This window comes from Peromyscus eremicus, chromosome X, assembly GCF_949786415.1.
Source record: "Peromyscus eremicus chromosome X, PerEre_H2_v1, whole genome shotgun sequence".
Lineage (NCBI taxonomy): Eukaryota > Metazoa > Chordata > Mammalia > Rodentia > Cricetidae > Peromyscus > Peromyscus eremicus.
Window position 1 is genome coordinate 91,723,118 of NC_081439.1, and position 20,717 is coordinate 91,743,834.

General features: G+C 39.3%; 1 protein-coding gene across 4 annotated transcripts in view; it reads right to left on the minus strand.

Moving 5' to 3' along the window:
• Positions 1-20,717, minus strand: part of Dcx (doublecortin) — a 78,614-nt gene that overhangs the window by 50,368 nt on the left and 7,529 nt on the right. For all 4 annotated transcript variants that reach the window (XM_059251125.1, XM_059251124.1, XM_059251123.1 and 1 more), the window contains exons 2-3: positions 18,403-18,788; positions 10,303-10,643 (exon numbers count right to left, since the gene is read on the minus strand). In XM_059251125.1, coding sequence (XP_059107108.1) covers positions 10,303-10,643; positions 18,403-18,766 — 705 coding nt within the window. In that variant the 5' untranslated portion in view covers positions 18,767-18,788. The remainder of the gene's footprint in view (positions 1-10,302; positions 10,644-18,402; positions 18,789-20,717) is intronic.

Here is a 20,717-nt window from a genome sequence, read left to right on the forward strand (position 1 = left end):
TTTATACACGTGTCTTATATAAGATCCTCAGTACTCTTCTTCATTTGGCATGGAGGCAGTGGCTTCCTCAAAGGCAGAAAATGAGAATGCAGCTCACACATCTTAATATACTCCCAGCACCTAGTGAAATGTCAGGCAGAATACATGTTTGTTACATCAGTGGATTCTATTTCCTCTCTGCACTTTACAGATGGGAAACCAAAGGCAGGTAGGTATGCTGGGAAGACAGACTCAAAATACTTGGCAATAACAAAACAAAGGTCTGATAAGCTCTCTGATATTCTCAATATAATTGATACTAAAACAAGGTTTGTGAATCACGAAATGAGGTAAGCATGCATCAAGCCTCATCTTGCACTGTGTCATTTTGCTCTCAGAAATTTTCACAACAAAAATGATCTCTCAGACAGTGGCAAATATAGCACAGCAACATGAAACTAAATAAGGAAACCAGAAAATCCACTTAACACTGAACTTCTCACTTTCATACTGAAGTATGAGAGAGACAAAGGGTGGATCTAATTAAATACAGAATATGTGGAAATTGGGAAGCATCTTCTGTAGTAATTACCTTGGCTTTCTAGGGTTTGGAGTGTGGTGCCTAGAAACTAACTCAGTGCAAGCTGACATGAACCAGGGGCAAGGGAAGTTCCCTCTCACCCAGGAAATAGTGCCTCATACTAGGCTAAAATTTCTGAGTGTCACTCTGCTTCTAATCATGATTATGTCCCAGACAGACAATTATACTACAAATATGCTAAAGCTGTCGAAATAACGTCCTCTGCTATGGATCTGTGTCATCCTCTGTTTTGTTTTTCCTGTGAAAAATGTGAATTTTTAGGACAATGTATGTTATCTTCTTTTACTGGGAATTCAATCCAATGATGCATATTCTGGCAATTGAAGTAGAATACTTATTGCTAACTTAGAGGGACCAGGAAAACAGGATAAAAATAAGACTTGGTCCACAGTTCTTTAATTTCATTTAGTGACTTAGGAATACTTTAATTGGTAATTAATATTTTCTGATTCTGTTGATGTGATGATCTCTTACAAATGGACATCATGCTACTCAGACCACTTTTCATGGATATTTTGATGTCGAAGTTTCATTGTATCTCTAAAATTTTATGATCTCAGATTGGTCTTTATGGCTCCGAAATTCCTTCAGTTCATACTACTCACAACTCTCCCTCAGGTCATTCCTTCACCTATTCAACATGCAATACACACTGAACATATCCCAGTTTCTAAACAGTGTTCAAGGTTTTAAGGAAACATTCATGAGTAAGGGAAATGCCTATGTCTGCAATAGTTGTATGTGTGTTCACCTGAAATATTAAATGCTTTTTCTAGTCTTGTCATTGTCTCCATTTACTAAAGTGTGAACACTTCAAGACTGAGTATTTTTTCGTTCTGCTGCCTATATAGAGTAGAACAATGCAAAACAGTGCTGTGCTTAGCCATCATGAAGAGCTGCCAGACATAGTTCTCATTAATGAAATCTACTATTGAGAATGACATGAACAAATTGGAAAAATAAGGCATTTTGCTTATTCTTTAGTTAAAGATAATTAAAATTGATTGATTGTCAGAATTGTTACGAGTATGGAGTTACTTCTAGACATTGCCAGGAGGTGTATTAAGCTGGACTATTTGCTGTTCTTCCAAATCTGAGTTTAGTGATCACAGAACTTTAAGTGTAAAGGAAATTGAATGTGCAGAATTGTTTCATTGTGGAAGGAAATTTTGGGGAGTCCATTTTATGGACAGAAACAGATGAAGATTAAGGGAGTGGCAGTAGTTGGATCTACAATAGTCCAACTCTTTAATATCAGAGCAAATATCTCTGGGTTCCTTGTCTAGGCCCTTTGAACTATTTCTTATTGAAGTTCAAGGCTTGCTACATGTTATCTGCCAAGTACTATCAATGACTTTAGACTCCAAACTGGAAACTCTTCTCTGGGCCTCTAGCCTGCTTGCTTGTTCTATGTATTTCAACTTTATTAGTCTCCCTAATCACATGACCCAACTCCATAAAATAAAATCTCTGTATATTGATCTATCCTATTAGTTCTACTCATCTATAGAACTCTGATCAACACACAGTTAATATAGTAAATATATTGGAGAGGAAGACTAAATTCTGCACCTCTGTAGCTAAAAACAATGCATTGTAACAACTTGCAAACTGCCACAGAGGACTGAGTAAACTCAGCACAAAGAAATCAGAAATGTTTCAGTGCATAGGAATACTAATTACCCACAATTTGATCACTGCACAATGTACACATATATCAAAATGTTTCGATCATTGTAAAATGTACACATACATCAAAATATGTTTTACAACATAAATATAGGCAATAATGGATCAATAAAAAATTTTGGATTTGTGGTGGTGTATGGTCTCTGTCACATTTTTTATCACTTTCTTTTAAAACCTAGCATTTAATGGCCTCTAATCTTCTATATTTTGAGTAATGGAAAATCAAGTTCTTCTATATATTCCAAAGGGACATTTCCTAGAGACTGCAAACTCTGATCAACCTTAATTCTTTCTAATTGTATTCAGTCTGATTACTCTGATTTTATATTCCCACTAGCTCTGCCTTTTGTATGAAGACTTCCAGGGCCCATATCCTTTACACTGATGCTGTATGTATTACATCCACAAACCTAGCTACTCCATACCACTCTGTTCTATTTCACGCTGGGGTTTGACAAGGGCAAGGGCAATATGGAACAGATGCTGTCATTCTTGAAAGCCACATTCAGCTGGGGGAATAGGAGCCTATTGATTTAAACAGATTTTTTACTCTACAAGAAGGGAGGAGGATGATTGCTGTCTGACCTCAAGGTCCCCAGTATGGTCCCTGTAGAATAGCCTAAGTCGATACTACTCATTGAACTGAACCAGAGCCAGGGCTGTTAAACTGGTTGAAGGTGGGTGTGTGAATTTTTTTCCTCCTAGGTTATAGCAATTGCCTCCAGAGTCCTGCTTACGAAAAATTTTAAATCAAGTATGGCTATGTAAAGTAAATTCCCATCAGAGAACCCCATAAATTCTTATTTTCCATATTAGTTCATCCACAATTTCAACTTCCATCGGCTTCCAGATGGGGTTTATTGGTAATCTTTTAGCCAACAAACTCCTTATCGGCCAATATAACAGCAATGTAGCATTCAGAACTTCATGCCAGGCTGGGTGACTGCTGCTAAGGAGATTTATGGTCGGAGTTGAGATAAAAGTATCTATATTAATTGCCACTAAATACAGACACGGGATAAAAATAAACCATCCTCTTCTCTCTGGATAAACTGCAACAATCCATCTTATTGCTAATCAACTTTCATTCCACCTTCAGAGCTGTCTTCTCCAGAGCTGCAGGCTAAAGGACAAAAGCAATTCCAGCCTGGAAATGGATTGGGGCCATCCATCAGTCTCAGGAGTAGCTTATGGAAGCTGCTGAGGAAGCAGATCTCTATTTCCTACCTTGAGTCTAGCACACCGTAGAAAATGCCTATTAGCAATGACATTTGACCCAGGTTTGTACGCTGGGTAAAATATATTAGAACTGGAGAAAGAGAACTGTCTTTCTTGGTAATTCTCAATCGTCAACTGGTAGATCCAAGAAGCTCCTACAATTTTGGATTGATGTTTCAAACCGGAATTCTCATTTACTACTTACTGCAAGTGAACTCACAATGTGAATCTAGGCTTCAGCTAGTCCAGGGCTGGTTATCCATTGGGAACAATAGGCATGGTACCTGGCTGGGATCCACAATACTTTTATGGGCCAGTAAATTGTATCTGATTTCTCTTCAGAACAGAAACACGTGAGGACTGAGGATAAAGTTTAGTTGGTAGAGTGCTTGTCTAGCATGTATGAAGCCTTGGGTTTTATTCCTAGCACCATACAAAACCTGACTATAGTGGCACATGCCAGCAATCTTTGCACTTAGAAAGTAGAGGCAGAAGGTTCATAAGTTCAAGGTCATCCTCAGCTATCTAGTGAGTTCAGTGCTATTCTAGGCTACATGAGACATGGCCTGCACATTTCAAAAACAAAACATAAAAGAAACATAACTGAACTCAGATTGAAGAAAATGTTTAAATACATAATATTAATATATTCCCTTTTATATGAAATGTATTAGTAAGTTTTTAATGCAGAACAGAATTCATAAAAACAAAAGTGTTCAGGGCCAAGAAGAACTGCAATGCATTCCAAAGTATACCAACTATTCCAAAAGACCCAATCTAAAGGGTAGATTGCCCACTAGGTAACAATGTGGGAAAATACAAGCATCAGTTCCGAGCAGGTGACGAGTCAAACACTTGAAATATTAAGCAAAGCAAAGATGCATCCTCTTTGGGAAAAGTGAGAGGAAGCTCACCAGTCAACTGCCATAGCACATAAACTGTGGAGGCAAATATTTTAGCTTTCTAGCAAGGCTGTAATACCTTAGGTGAATAGGACCAGACCTGTCCAGACATACAAATGTTTATATTTGAGTTCATGGGATGAGGCAGCCAATACTTAAAAGAAACAGGGGCATGTGTGTGTGTGTGTGTGTGTGTGTGTGTGTGTGTGTGTGTGTGTAGATACAGACTGAGTTCAGAAGGTACTGGTCTTGGGCCCCAAACCTTGTATAAAAACTGTTACCTTACTGGGCAAAGTGTTCAGCCTTCTAGGGTTTGCCAAATTGTTGCCATTTGTAGAAATCTGGACTTTGGGCAATAGAAACTGTACAGTCTAGTTAATTAGTACCACCTATGGAAGTTAGCACTGACTAGTAACCCTAATTGACTTTCCCACAGACTCTGCAGCATGGGCTTATGGAAGGGGTGCTGGTCTGTACAGGACTGAATCTAATGTGCAAGTTCAAAACCTAGCAAATTGATGTTGCTATCTCTTTATCACTGTGCTTAGAGAAGCCAAACTTTGAAGCCCAGACCAAAGGATTTTCCTAATGTCTTTTGACTCTGGAGGGCTTTAAATATATCATCTAGAAAAAGCACCCACATTTTTTTTATCTCTATAATTCTAGAGATTGTGACAGAGATGGGTGCTCTCAAGCCTGGTCTGGCCTATGGGAGGGTGGGTGTTACCTCCGTGATTAGCAATGTTCTAGATTAAAAAAAAAAGCCTTGTTCCAGATTTGAAGCCCTGTCAAAATGCAGTGGTACCTGTTTTCTTTCCATATAATCATTTCTAAAGGCCTTTAAGGTTTTTCTTTTTCAAGATGCTCTAATTAAAATGCAAATAAATACCTAAAGCAGAGGCCAGTGATTCCTCATGTGCTTTGACCATATGATCAACTATTTTTTTTTTTAAGTTCTGTTGTTCAAAATAGTTTCAGGAATACTAGCAGGTTATTTTGATGATGTCTTCTTTGAATCTTTATAGAATAAAACAATATACCATGCAATGCTATCTGTTTGACTATAGAACATTCTATTCAACTAATGTGGTTATAACATAATTTAGGAAATGTGCTCTAAATTGATCATTGCTGATCTTGTGTTGAAAATTAAATTGTTATCACCTTATCAACTAAATCTATGTGCTGAAATCAAGGGCCTGAGAAAATCAAACCAAGGAACAGTCTGATACATCCAGAGGTAAGGCATTAACTGATAGTACAGAAGAACACTGTGGGACTAAGGGCTTGCTTTGCAAGTTAAAGTGAATATACGGAGTGAGGTATACAGGAATGGTATTCAGCCAACTCCATATAACAGAAAAAAATAGGAAAAGAAACTCTAGATCAATGGACAGGCAAGTTTTGATGGATTCAGCATAAGGTGTTGCCAGGAAACCAGGTTTCTTACAGTCTCACATAATTGTGACTCTATCCTCCCAGTTACCTTCAAGGTTCTCACTGAGCCATCTGCTCAACAGGGGAGTTTTGCTTCCTTTAGCCACAAAAATGACCATTCCAATCACCTGAATTCTATTAATTTACAATCCTTACTGTATTTCAGAAAAAAAAAACTGCCACATTGACATAACCGCCCAATCCTGACTAAAAACTGTTCTGCTGGCCTCTCTGGACACACCTTCACATTATTTCTCAGGATTCTCTGTAACATATTGGGTCCCACCTTTCACCCATTCCTTTCACTCAAATCCAACAGAGAGTCTTCAGAGTTTGGGGCAATCTGTCACATACATCCTTGCTGAACTCATCGACTTGCCTGATTTTAGCTACAATTGTTTACAAGTTACTTTTAAATTTGTATCCCCAGCCCAGACCCTGTGTCCTGAGATCCACACCCATTGTAGCTCTTCTGGACTCTTTACTTAGATGCAGCAAAGCCCCAGAACTCAGTATATCTAAAGTCCACTTTATTGCACTGAATCTCCTTAATCTCTTTGAATGGCCCCACCATCCACCCCATACACCTTAGGCATAAACCTCAGAATCACTTGAATTGTCTTTCTCTTTCACTTATGATAAATAGAATTCTAAGAATGATCACCTCAATGATGCTTACCTTTGCATAATTTCCTTTCCTCGAATTATTGTTATAGTGAAATGTCATCATTTTGTGTTGCATGACAAAACATTTTATGGTGTTATTAAGATTACTAATTATTTGACATTGCATTAATCAAAGGAGAAATAATATCATAGCATAAATTAATGAAATAGAAATATAAAAAATAATAAGAGTCAGTGTTTCACTGGACAAACCCTCAGGCGAAGTAACAAAAAGAAAAAGAGGGAAGAAACAAATTAATAAAATCACAAATGAATGTAGATAACAAAGAAATCTAGAAAATCATTAGTTCATATCTTTAAAAAAAAAAAAAAAGAAATGGATGATTTTTGACCTGCCCGTAACCTACCAAAATTAGTTTGTCTTTTTGTTTTGTTTTTTGTTTTTTGTTTTTTTGTTTTTGGTTTTTCGAGACAGGGTTTCTCTGTGTAGCTTTGCGCCTGTCCCGGAACTCACTTGGTAGCCCAGGCTGGCCTCGAACTCATGGAGATCCGCCTGGCTCTGCCTCCCGAGTGCTGGGATTAAAGGCTAACTTACCAAAATTAAACCAAGATGAGATAAGCAATTTAAACAGACCTATAACGACAACAAGAGTGAAGCAGCAATAAAACAATCTCCAAAGTTAAAAAATAATTCCAGACCTAGACCTTGGTATACTAGACCTTTAAAAAAGAACATCAAGGCTTCAGAAACCGTTACATACATTAGAAAATGAAGAAACTCTTTTTATAAAGCCAGTATTATGTTTCTACCCAAACCAGATAAAGATACAACAAAAAGAAAACTGTAAGCTAATCTCTTTGGTGGAGATAGATGTAAAAATTCTGCTTTTTCATCTCAACAAATGGTACTGGGAAAATCAGATATTTGTGGAAAGAAGAGGGTGAGATAATGGGGGATGAATGTGATCAAATTGCAAAGTTATAGAGGCACAAAAATGTCATTATGAAACACATTTATTGTGAAACGAATAATAATGCCAATGAATGTTTAAAAATAAAATAGTGATGCCGAATGGGATTCTAACTACCCACACGAATCAATCGTTCTTAATCAGCACTGTGGTGCTGTGGAGCTACCACAGTTCTAATAGCCTGCCTGTTCCCTTGCTCTTGTTTGCGTATCTTCTACTTTCTACCCCTTACATCATCCACATTGAGAAGAAAATGAAGACAAAAATTACAAGTTAGAAAATCTCCTTTTATCGTGGCACTTTAGGTAACAAGACGATCTTAGTATAAGATTTGCACATACCATTTAGAGACCATCCTATAAAATAGTCGATTAAAGGTGGTGCACTCAGGAGGCAGAGGCAGGAGGACTTCTGAGAGTTCAAGGCCAGGTCAAACTCCAGGACTACATAGAGAGACCCTATCTCAAAAAAAAAAAAAAACCGAAACAAACCAAAACCCAAACCTGAGGCTTAGTAAAAGTGACATGATTGGCCCCACAGCACATAGTTAGTGACTAAAATGTGAAAAGCTAGAATTAGAGTCTTTGAATTCCATCTAGGCTTCTTTCTCCAGTTGATGAATGTCAGAAAGTGATTGTCACTGTGAAAGATTAGAGTACCAATCCAAATCTTTTGATTGAATTAACCAATTCCTGTCTCTATCACTGTCAATTAAGCGTCACTTTTGTTTCTGTACTTACACACCATTATCATATCCTGCTATCATATTGTAGCATCTTCCCTAAAGAAATTGAAACTGATGCTTGAAGACATTGTAGAGGACTTCCATTATGTGTGGCCTTTGGAGGTGAAAACCCACTCGTCATTGGACAGACACTTGCTTACTTAAGATCTGTACATTACCTTTAACACGTTATCAGGAACAGTCAAGAATGCCAAGGAATGATCCATCTTCACACAATACTGGAAACCCATACTACGAACAGTAGAGGTAAAGTAGACGAAGAGTACTAATGCTTTTTAAGAGATATGTGAATACCAATAAATTTATTTGATAACGAACTGACCACAAATGTGGAAGGTTAAGCTTTGTTTTAAAATTTAATAGTGTTTGTGTATGTGTGTGTCTATGAATACTTGTATGTGTGAGTGTTTGTGGTGTGTATGAATGCTGGTGATATGTGTGTGTGTTTGTATGTTTGAATGCTTGTTGGGGTGTGTATTTGCATGTGTGTGAATGTTTATAGTATGTGTGTGTGTGATTGCTTATGGTGAGTGTGCTTGTGTGTGCATGTGAATGCTACAGTAACTGTGTGTGTGTGTGTGTGTGCCTGCATGTGCTTGTGGTGTGTGTGTGAATGCTTGTGATGTAAGTGGAAATATTTGTGGTATGTGCATGTATGTGAATGCTTGTGGTGTGTGTGTGTGTGTGTGTGTGTGTGTGTGTGTGTGTGTGTGTGTGACACATGTGCCCATATTTGTGTAGAGAACAGGAGACAATGGGTATCATGCTCTATCACTCTCTGCTTATTCCCCTGAGACAGAGTCTCTCAGTGAACCTCGACTATAACCCATGGTTCTAGGCATCTTGGAGCACAAAAAGATGAAAAGTAGAAAAACACAGATTTATCAAAATTGCCAAGTGTATAGCATATAAGTGACTTTTCCTGAAACTTGAAATCCTGTAGCATGCAATACATATTAGTAATTATGGGGAAAGTCATACTTCTGCATTTAAATACCCATCAGTCATTTTGATATATAGAAAGTTACATTTTAGAAACTATAATTCTTCCATTATGAAAGATATTTTAAGAGGTAGGATTATGGACTGATAATCATCCACACTTGTCTTCGAGATGGGTCACCAAAATGACCATTTGAACCAATAGAACTAGCCACTGTTACAATTCTCTTGGAACACTTTTGTTACATATTTACAGATCTCTGTGCTCAAGAGAATGGTACATCTGTCTTATGGAGACGCCTGGCTGCATTCTTTCCCAGATACTAATATAGGTAGCACTTCAGTAGTGTAACCAATGACATGAAGAACCTGATTTGGAGGGGAACAGATGGTAGCATCTTTCTTGGGCTAATTTTGGAATCCTGAAATAGTTCCTTTCTCACACAACCCATCCATGGAACCAAATTAAAACAGCTATGTCACATGGAAAAGGGAGAGAAACATGTATCTTAGTGCAAGGCAAAGACAATGCACCCGAAATTTTACTGCTTTCCCCTTGTTTACCTCCTTTCATATAAACATAAGGGTCAATTCAACTTCCTTTCATCCAAAAGGATGCAGAACACCATCATGGGAGTATCTTAAAAAATGAGTGGGACAAACCATATTTTTAGTTATATGTATAAAATGATCAAGCTTGCTTCATGCTAGTTTTGAAACATTTTTTTCTTAGTGAATAAAGATCTAGGAGCTAACTGACCACTATGCCTGAGAAATGAAAAGTAAAAGGAATTTCAAAGCAGCCAATTTCTGGTTCATTGCTTTGTCTGTTGAGAAGATCTTTATCCAAAATGAGATGAAGAGTATCAGTTAAGGATGAAGGAATATGGAGGGAGAAACCCTCAACCATGAATAATGACTTATATAAAATGAGCATCTAAAACAGTGGTTCTCAAACTTCCTAATGCTGCTTTAATACAGTTCCTCGAGTTGTGGTGACCCCCAACCATGAAATAATTTTTATTGCTACTTTATAACTGTAATCTTGCTACTCTTGTGAATAGTAATGTAAATATCTGTGTTTCCCTATGGTCTTAGGCGAACCCTGTGAAAGGGTCCTGACAAACAGGTTGAGAACCACTGACCTACGGAGTTGGGAAAATGAGAAAAGTACTTTGTACAGGCACTGACCTGCTTTCCATCAAGGGTATAGAGCTTTTTGACAACTCCGGTTTCCAGCTTGATCGCTTCTGTGATGTCAGTGAGGACCTGCTCGAAAGAGTGGGCTGTTTTCTTGTTGAGAAGCACACGCACCGCCTTCCGAGGCTTGACCCCGCTGCGGATGATGGTCACAAGTTTGGGGCGCACAAAGTCCTTGTTCTCTCTGGCTTGAGCACTGTTGCTGCTAGCCAAGGACTGGGGAGCTTTCATGTTGGCAGATGTTTTTACGTTGACAGACCAATTGGGATTGACGTTCTTGGTGTACTCAACCTTTTTAAAGAAGTTGTCTGAGGAACAGACATAGCTTTCCCCTAAGGGAAGAAATAAATGGTTAGGTGATTAGTTCAGTAGTAGATATGCAAATGCAAATCAAGCTACTATACACTCATATTGAAATAAGACTTTTGGTGAAATGTTGAGCTAATAACCAACCAATGTCCAGTTCCTAAACAGACCCTCTGATAACTTGATTTACTCAAATTCAAAAGTAATCAGCCAAACATTCTTCAATAGAATGGCATAGCTAGTTGAAGAACCTTGTAACTCTAAGGGTTATAAAAAACAGCAAACACCTCTAGATATGATTTAGTAAGTGGAGTTCCCACAATCAGCATGGTACTATTGGAATGTAGATGCTTTTCAGTTTCTCTGATGTTCATGAACTTCCATGCACCACTGGAGCATGTTTAACTTTCCTCTGTGTCCTGATGTTCCCATGCTATGTTTGCATTCATAGTCACACCCTTTTGCTCTATTATGAGCCAAGGAAAAATTTCAAAGCCAATTTATTTTTATTTCAAATTGAAGTGAACCAAACAACCTTACATATCAGGCATTCAGTACACACCTGGTCAAAAGCAAAACTATCCTTTGCACGGACTATTGGGCTAAATGGTAGAATTATTGAAATGTAAAGGGTGTCTTTATGTGTATGTGTGTGTGTTTGCACGTGAGTTTAACATCTAAATTTGTGTATAAGTGTGTAATTTATTGCTTATCCCTCTCAAAATGAAGGAAGTATCTAAATAAGCTACAGAGAGAGAGAGAGAGAGAGAGAGAGAGAGAGAGAGAGAGAGAGAGAGAGAGAGAGAGAGAGCGCATTCTTAGTGTTTGCAAGTCTAGTTCTTCTTAGGAAATATTTTTTTCTATTTCTACTACCCCCTTCTATCTTTCTCCATCCTTCTAAATATTGCACATTACATCTGTATATTTGATGTCTCCATCAGTTGCTTTTGGCTGCCACAGTAATGAGTGGGAGACTGCATTATGCAGCCTGATTGAATTGAAAAGGTGTAGTGTGAGTTTTACATTTACTGTGGGCTGGGAGGAAATGACTAATACAGTGGAAGAAATGTAGTGGCCAGAGGCAAGAGGAGGGCATTAGACACCTGGAACTAGAAACTGAAGAAAATTAAGAGAGAGTTGGGCTCAGCCTGAGGGAGAAATATATTGAAAAAAAAAAAAGCTGAAATTGCTGAGTAAAGCACATTAGCCTCGAGGTATACAGAAGTTCATCCAGAGGTTGAACTGCAGAAACAGTGATTTTATCAGGCTTTAAGTCATCAGTAATAAAACTAAATACATAGACAAATATATAATCCTTAGCCAGTGCAAAAAAAATTAAACAAAATTAAAGTCGGATGGCTCTTCTACTTCCTTTGGTCTCAGCAGGAGAACTACACAGAGACATTCAGAAATACCAGGCTGACAATTCATTATCTTTGCAAATATTGATTGCACCAAGTCATGTGAATTAATGAATTTCTCAGTTAGTACTAAGATTCAGTGGTAATCTCTAGGGTAGCTTTAAAAGAGGACGAGTGTGTGTGTGTGTGTGTGTGTGTGTGTGTGTGTGTGTGTGTGTGTAGGGGGAGAGTAGCACACAAAGATGCTTAATCTCACTTATGGTCTATTACAGTAGGGGAACCAAGAGATGGATCATAAGCAATCCTAGGCACTGGCCCTACTTGGTACTCATGTGTTCAGTCAGGATGGGAGTTGAGTTTGCAAGCTAAAAGAGACCTTGATTTTATTGGCCTCGTGGCATGCAAATCCAACACAACACCAGTGTTTAGAGGTCAGGATCTATAAAGTGTGACACGATTACTCTATACATTCATAGCCAACATCCTCCCCCAACACATACACTAGAAATGGCCTCTTGCCTCTGCACTTCATCATATTCATGGGCATCTTCCAAGAGGTCACTGCCTTTGAGTCAGATGTTTTCCATTACTTGCCATACACTTTCAAACTCTGTCAGACAGCTGGTGGAGTGGAAACATCCAGGGCTTTATATTTATGATTTAACTCATCCACAAGCTCTTCTGAAGAGTCAGCTGTGTAGCCCTATTAGGACTCTGGACTTTTTGTGTTTGCCCCCTCTTAAACTTCTAAGCCTCTGAACTACAAGTATGATTAACTACCCCCAGATGAAAATGAATATGATGGCAAATAATTAGAGTATCATATGGCACCCGAGAACTTTCCACAAGGCTCAGCCCTCAGACAAATCTATGTTGAGCACCTTCTGAGGGTACATTTTAATCACGCCACTCTCTACTTTTGGCCTGAACACATAGCAGTGGAAAAAGAACAGCTGGTATGATGTCAGTCAGATTGTGATCCCTAACACTTTCTAGTTGTGTGACCTTGGCAAATTACCTGACTTCCTTGGCAGCAGTCTCTTGTCTGCAAGATGGGGGATTCTAATAATAAGCCCTACCTTATAGGGTTGCTGTGGGGTGCAAGTCCAGTAATGGATAAAAAGTGCTGAGCTCAGAGACTGGAGCATAGTAAGCACTTCATAAGTTCTCATTATTATCATTAAGCTCCCCATCTAAAATGACATATAAATAGGAGGAAAGGAAAGAGAAAGAGGAAGAAATAAAAGCTGAGAGGGAGGATGTAGGGCAAGGAGGTACCAAAGCTAAAGAAGAGCAAAGAATGCATCAAGGTCAGCTGTCTATGACCTGAGCTGTGCCAACTGTATGATGTGAGCATTTCTGGAGGCCTGTGCTTCAAAAATAAGATTGCCTGCTATAGGTGGGGCATGGTGGGACATTACTGTAATCGCCAAGCTCGGGAGACAGGAACGAGAGGGTCTCTGTGAGCTGGAGGCAGCCTGCTTCACATAGTGAGTTCCTGACCAAAACAATCCTACCTAGTCAGACCTTGTCTATTAATTAACTAATTAATTAATTAATTAGTATTTCATGTTTCTAGAAAAGAAGATTCTTGGAGTTGCAAATTCCCAATGCAGGAGCTTTATAGCTCACACACAGCAAAGCCATTGCTGCCTGCTGCAACTGCTGATGCACACTTAGGGCAAGACATTTATGATGATTAAGAACAGTGATTTAGCCAGGCGAGGTTATGCACATCTATAATCCCAGCACTTTCAAGAGAGGTGGGAGGGGAAGGAATTCAAGGTCACCCTCAGCCACATAGAAAGTGTGACATTAGCTTGGGCTACAGCAGACTAAAAGAAAGAACAAAAAACACTAGTGCTTTGTAGCAGAGCATGGTGGTCCATGCCTGTAAATCTCAGCAGTCTGGAGGATGAAGGAGATAGATCTTAATTCAAATCCCAACCAGGCACTTAGGAGCCATATGACCTCAGGCATGTCACTTAATCTCCCTAAGTCTTGACTTCTTTATCTACAAACCGAAGGCATTTCACTAGATAATAGCAGAGTCTTTTATGGGCCTAAAGATGTATAAGAGAGAATTTTCTTCTCTTTTCAATCTCAAACAGGCTTGAGGAAATAGTTATTTTAGTAATCAAATGCAAAAACCTAGATGCCCACCCACAAGGACCTTGTAGTTCTATTATTGGAAAGCCCTAGATGTGTTCCTTTGTTGTCAATAAGGTTTCCTGGTTCTGATCTTGCAAACATTTCTCAGGTCTATTTTCAGAGCCTGGTGCTTCCTACACGGTTACCTAGCACTTGGAGCTGGGTGAAGCCAATTGTAACTTTCCGCAGCTGAGTCTCCACCCTGCCACAGCCTCCAGGGGTTAGTTTCCACCCTCTGGGAACCTAGAAAGCTCTTTCTCAGGTAAGCAAAGTGACAATTTGCTGTAATTCAGCTGCTTTAGGATAAGGGGTGAGGGAAAGAGGGAAATGAAATGGCGGAAACACGACTAAAAGGGCATAAAGGGAACAGGTATTAGGTTCAAAATGGTCCAAAGGGTACCCTTCTTCACCTTTAGGAAGGCTCCATTTTCCAAAGAGTCATATACATTTATAATCTCTTAATGCAAAAATGCTTTTCCCTGTGTTTTCTATTCTTTTCTGGGGATTCCTAACTCAAGGAAGAAAATATTGACTGATACTTTATTGCATTATTACATTGAAATATTAAATGATGGCTTCTTGTATTATCATGTCTATGCATCACCACTCCTGAGCATCTTAAAATCCCTGCTTTGGGTGATGCACTTGCTTTAGTAATAAAAGACTTAGTGAAAAGGTGGTTTAATCTCATTAGAACATGTGCACTATGGTAAAGGAGCTGGATCATACAGTGTCACTATATAGCTCAAATTATTCAAGACTATTCCACTTTTAAGTATTCTTCCAATGGTCTGCATAATTAATAGTGTTCAAATTTGTCTTGATACACAAAAACCGGCTAGTCAAAAATATAACCCTTAAATTGGTGAGTGTACATAAACACGGAGATGAAGAAAAGATTAGATATTATGGAAATGGACAATACTTTTCTAATGAAAGATAAAGAAGAGGCAAACAAAAGGAAATACCACTGATGAATCTCCTTCATTGACCAGCTGGGGATACAGTTTCATGAGGGCTGCATCCTCTGTGGTTTTGCCAAGACCCTTGTTGTATGCAAGAAGCTATGGAAAGGCTGACATGAAAAATGAGGTTTAGACTCAAAATGTTTCCCTTGATGATTTCCACCATCTAGCAGCAGACAGTTGACTAGAGTCACCAGACAAAAGGAGTGCCAGAGGTGCCATAAGGTCAGAGTGATTAGCATTTGCTTTTTATTTTATCTAATTTTAGGCTAAATAGTTAATGTTCTGATCATTTGGAAACACATGTTGTGTGATCCATTCCTTTGAGATCTACAAAGCAAAAACGAACAGAAATAAGGTTTCTACAACTAGGAACTCTGTATCACTGTTGTTAATGGAACAGACTCATCAAAATCACCTCATCTAACACTCTCCAAGTTTTAATACTCAAAAGAATTTCTCAATAAAGAGTGTAAGAATGAATTTAGAGTCCCTAGACTTTGAGGTCCTGTCTCAGTTGGTATGTAATGTGTTCCAAGACCACTGCAGTCTAGGCTGGCCTCAAACTCACTGTCCTCCTGCCTCAGACTCTTGATATTGGGGTTACAAAGTGTGAACCACTGCACCAGATTAAAGCCATTGTTCTTGAAAGAGAAAGAACATTAGTATCATTGGTGATGAAGACAGCCCCATAGTCATGTAGCTAACCAGGTAAAAATGAGAATGACTTAGGCAGTAACAGTTACCCTTTATTGAGTATCACTGTGTACAGAGAAGAATAGAAAGCACTTCATATCATTTCTTAATTGATTCTCAAAGCAATTGCTTTCGTTTTATAGATTTTAAAAACTGAAGCTTGGGGTTTCTACTGATTTCCTCATGTTTCTACAGGCTAGAAGTTAACAGATCTGAATTTGAAACAAATCTCATTCCCAATATTTCATTTTCCATTGTAATCTGCTCCGAGATGTGAACCCAATATTCCTGATACTTCACCAGTAATCTTTCCAAACATCTTCAATTTAAATATTAACAGGAAACAGTGTACATTAATAATTTTTGATCTTCCATCCACATTCTTCTGGAAGTAAACAAAGGGATATCTGACCTTTTTTCTAGATAAGTAACTCTAACTGACAAAATGCAAGCAAAAAAAAACAAACAAAAAACAAACAAACAGAAAAAAAACCTTTCCATGTCTTCCTCATCTCGGTGCCCTTTCCCACTTAGCTATATGGCAGTGAGAAAAATCATCAACACTCCCCCAGAAATACCTCTGGCATCCACTGTCACTTGGGCTTGTAGAAGACAAAGTGAGTAAATTTAATTGATCCCTATCCAGATTCTATACTGTTTGGAATCCCATCAGGAGATACCACTGCACCCAGAAACGGTCTATAGATCTAATTTAGCAGGAACCAAGAGAAGACAGGTGAGAATAAAGCTGTGGTCTGTTTTTAAAATTCATGCTGATCACTGACACAGATTAAATTGACATGGTTTGTCATCAACTTTTTCTCAATACACACATACACGCACGTATACACATATATATGAGGGTGGGGGATATTTGTAAAAAATTGATTGAGGGAAATCTGTGTAAAACACTGATAATAAATATAACATTTTCACTCTTACTCAGTATACTATGTCTGGTTCAGATTCTTACCTAGCGTGTATCATGGCATTTAAATGTTCACAGATGATGGAAATTAAGACAAACTAGGAGATTCAGTGTGTTTTGTTTGTACAAGGTATTACAGAGAAATCCCTCAACTTTGACTGAAATACAGATTTTACAGCAACTGAAGACACACGCCTTATTGATTACTCTGTTGGACAGCTCCCTCAACTGAGCATCCAGATTTAAGAGTTGACCCTAACTGGCCTCCTTTTATTTTAAGATATGCACTAGAATGATTAACCCTTTGGTGATTAGGAAAGTCTCGGATCAATGTTTGCCTACCCACTCTGTAAATGATCTAATCACCCTCCTCTGCATGGATTTTCAAGGTCAGCTGTGTAGAAAACTCTTAGATTCCAATCCCGAGACTCTCTCAGATGGAAGCACTATATGGATATTGTATCTTTAAGTTGCTTGCCTGAATCACTTCACATTACTGCTTTGAAAACCACAATTACATGATGGAAATAGGACCTTGTATAAGGGAAACCTTCATGCCCCTTTGTCTAGGAACACAGGAAACCTCAACACGGTGAGGCTGGGCTACTCTTACTAAGTCACCAAATGTGCTGTTTCTCTTTCTTTGTTGGCTCTTTATAATCTGGATTCCCTAGAGATCTATTTGCACTGATTCACCTTTGTGGGAGATTGAGGGCAGAGGGGGAAGGAGGGAGGGAGAGACGGAGGGCTGAATAATGTAGGAGAGACTGGAAGAACATTTCCATTGTCACTATTCCTTGAGGCTATCCTTTAAAGTACCTATGGGTCAAGTTGATCATGATAATTTGTCTGGCAATATAAAATATTAACAATATGACACAAGATATGTTTTCTAAATATCCATAAAAAAGAAAATATGGTTGAATAAGTTTTGTGAAAATCTGGGATTTTTCTGTTATCATGTGGGTCACAGATTGTCAAGGTTTTCAGCAGTCAACATAAAACTCAGTTGGAATTCCAAAGTATAGAGAGGATATGAAAGGACTTAGGTAGAGTGACTCATCTTACTCTAATAGAAATGATGGTCATTAAAATACCAGACATACCTACAGCTTTCTTTCATATTTCTCCCAATGATCTCAGCCTCTCAGACACACCCTGAAGTGGGCTTTTGAGAAGCAACAGCTGAGCAGCAAACACTTACCTAAAAGTCTAATCTTCTGTGAACATATCCAGAAAGTCCTGTATTGGGGTGTGTATTTCTAATGAGCAGCAATTTCCAAACAATTTCTCAGCAGTTCATGGGAAATCTGGGCACAATTGTTTTATTCTTCCTCCCCTTAATGATTAATGATTTCATGGCCTGCCTTGATGGTGCCACACCGAGTTAGTTATGAACAAGATCTAGAGTGAATGTCACAATTCAGATTTTCCTTTGTATACCCAGGCAGATAAGCACATTTAGCATTAGCAAACCCATGTACATTCCAACCTCAGCAGAGAGGGAACCCCATGAAGAGGGACAGTTAATGGTCCTATTGGTAACACTGGAATCAGAAGCCTGAGCATCAGTCAACCTGATGTTTTGGCAAACAAATAGCCTAGTTTCTTTCAAAGAAGACTAAAAATGTAATCATAAGAACATCCTTTCTTTCCAGGGGCCACCACCCACTACTTAAATTACCTTCTTCCAGCTCATCCATGCTTCCAATTTTCCTGGATCCATCGATGGTGTAAATATAGCGCACTCCCTGAGGCAGGTTGATGTTGTCGGACAAGGATCGAGTCAGGTCAGCCAGCAACGCATCAAAACTACGAAAACGGTCAGAAGACACAGCGTACACAATCCCCTTGAAGTAGCGGTCCCCATTGCGGTAGAAACGTACCTTCTTGGCCTTCTTCTCATTACTTAGTGCCTGCAAGGTTCTGGTTCTGTAGAAGCTACAGTGGGCACTATGAGTGGGACTTGGAAGCCCATTCATCCGTGTCCCTCTCATATTCCTAGATGCTTTGTCTCTTTCGTCAAAATGTCCAAAATCAAGTTCCATATTTTGATTGAACCGCAGCAACCTGATTGTTAGAGAAAAAGGTGGGGACAAGGAAAGGCAAATAAAGAGGGGTGGGGGTAGGAGAAAAAAAGAAAAGGAATTGAAATATTAGCCAGATCCAGAGCTGCAATCTGCTGCTGCCTGTGAAAAGAACTGGTTGAAAAAAGCCTGTGACCCATCTGCTGCTTGTCCCTGACCTACAGGAATATTGATCTTAATAGAGAAGATGGAGGGGGCTGGGCAGTAGGACTGGATGCTGGGGAGGGGGGACAGGAGCAAGAGATAGAAAGGGTGGCACTTTTGGCACTGTTCCAAATTTGGGAGGGGTGTTGAAATAGCTTAAAATCCTGGACCTTACTGACAGTGGCTCCTATCAAATTGTAACTTCGGGCAAAATACATTAAAACTGGCATCTGCTTCCTCACACATGGCCACATGACTAACAGTTGTAAATGAATCCCTAGCCTGACAAAATTCCCCTTGAAGAGAAACAGGGAGCTAGCCAAGGTTGGCATCTCAATACAATGACTAGGAAGAGGGGTATTTGAATTTTGTTCCAAATCCTTTTTTCCTGCTCTAATATGTGTATCCCCTCCCCCAGAATAAACTAGGATTCTCTTTTAAAGGGACAGCCTCCAGGGAATACCCAGTGTCTTTGTGCTATTCATCAAACCCTCTCCCATCAAGCTGGTGCCGCTATACAGCATTCATAAGAAATAAGCTGGGGTTTGAAAAGCGGGAGGAGGATGTCAAAAAAACCAGTTCTTTAACAAGCTATTAGCTCTGCTTTCCTCTTGCTTCTATTTGGTCACAGAATCCTTTTTCTCCTTTCAAGTGTTTCATCCCCTTCCCACCAATGCTGCGACACCTTTTAATGGAATAATTTAATTGTGGAAAGATTCCCAAATGGGTCCCTGAATAGCATATGGGACCTTCACAAGCGAGTACACCTTTCATTGTTCTGGGTTTCTCCCCTGACTGAAGGAACATTTTGCCCTCACAGCAGGCAATTCACTTTAAACTTGTCTATTGCCTAGGTTCACTGATGGAGGCAAAAAAAAAAAAAAATGGTCATCTGTCATGCTTTGATCTCACCCCCACCCCCACCACCCCCACTGAACCCCTCCCCATTAGAAAAAAAACAATGAAAACATGCAACCAAATAATACAACCGAAGCCCCGAACGCTCACAAAGGTAATGTGACATCCAAGGAACCAAACTATTAACATTCATCTCACAGATGGGGGAAAAAGACTCACGAAGCAAGAAGGCTCAGCTGCTACATACTGCCACATCAAGATTTGCAAGGAACCAGGGAGACAGGAGGTTAAGGGAGACTGCTAGCTGGTGTCTTTGCCAGGCTCAGTCCCCCTTTTTTTCCAGTGTCACCATGACCTATGATGAGCTCAGCATTGTCTCTGTCAGACAACCTGCAGTAGTAAGACCCCACCTCCTCAAGACAAGTATATCAAGCATTTCCCCCAGGCGGGCTGTGCAAATAAAGCTATGCTTTAGAATCAGAAGTGCTATTATTCTAAATTAGCATCACAGTGAAAACAAAGGAACAAAAAACTCACTTTTCCAGAGGAAAATCCCAGGTAGAATCTTAGAGGACAACAATCCTATAGAATAAGGCAAATAAAAGAGAAGTAGAAAGACAGAGACAGCCACACACAGAAAGAGAGCTGTGTGCCTTGTGCTTTTCCCGTTTGACATCTGTTACATTCGGCTTGAAAATCACTCGAAAGCCCCACTCACCGTTTTGCTGCTGGTTGGGTGGAGATGCTGAGAGAAAGAAAACCAATCTCTCTATGCCTTTGTTGTCTGAGCTCCAAGCAAGAAATTCCTGCCAGGGTGGATAGCTGCCTTCTAGGTCCTAGTGCCTTGTCCGGCTTCTCCCCTGGAACTCGAGCTTAGCGAGCACCCCCCCAACCTCCTATGATTAATTAC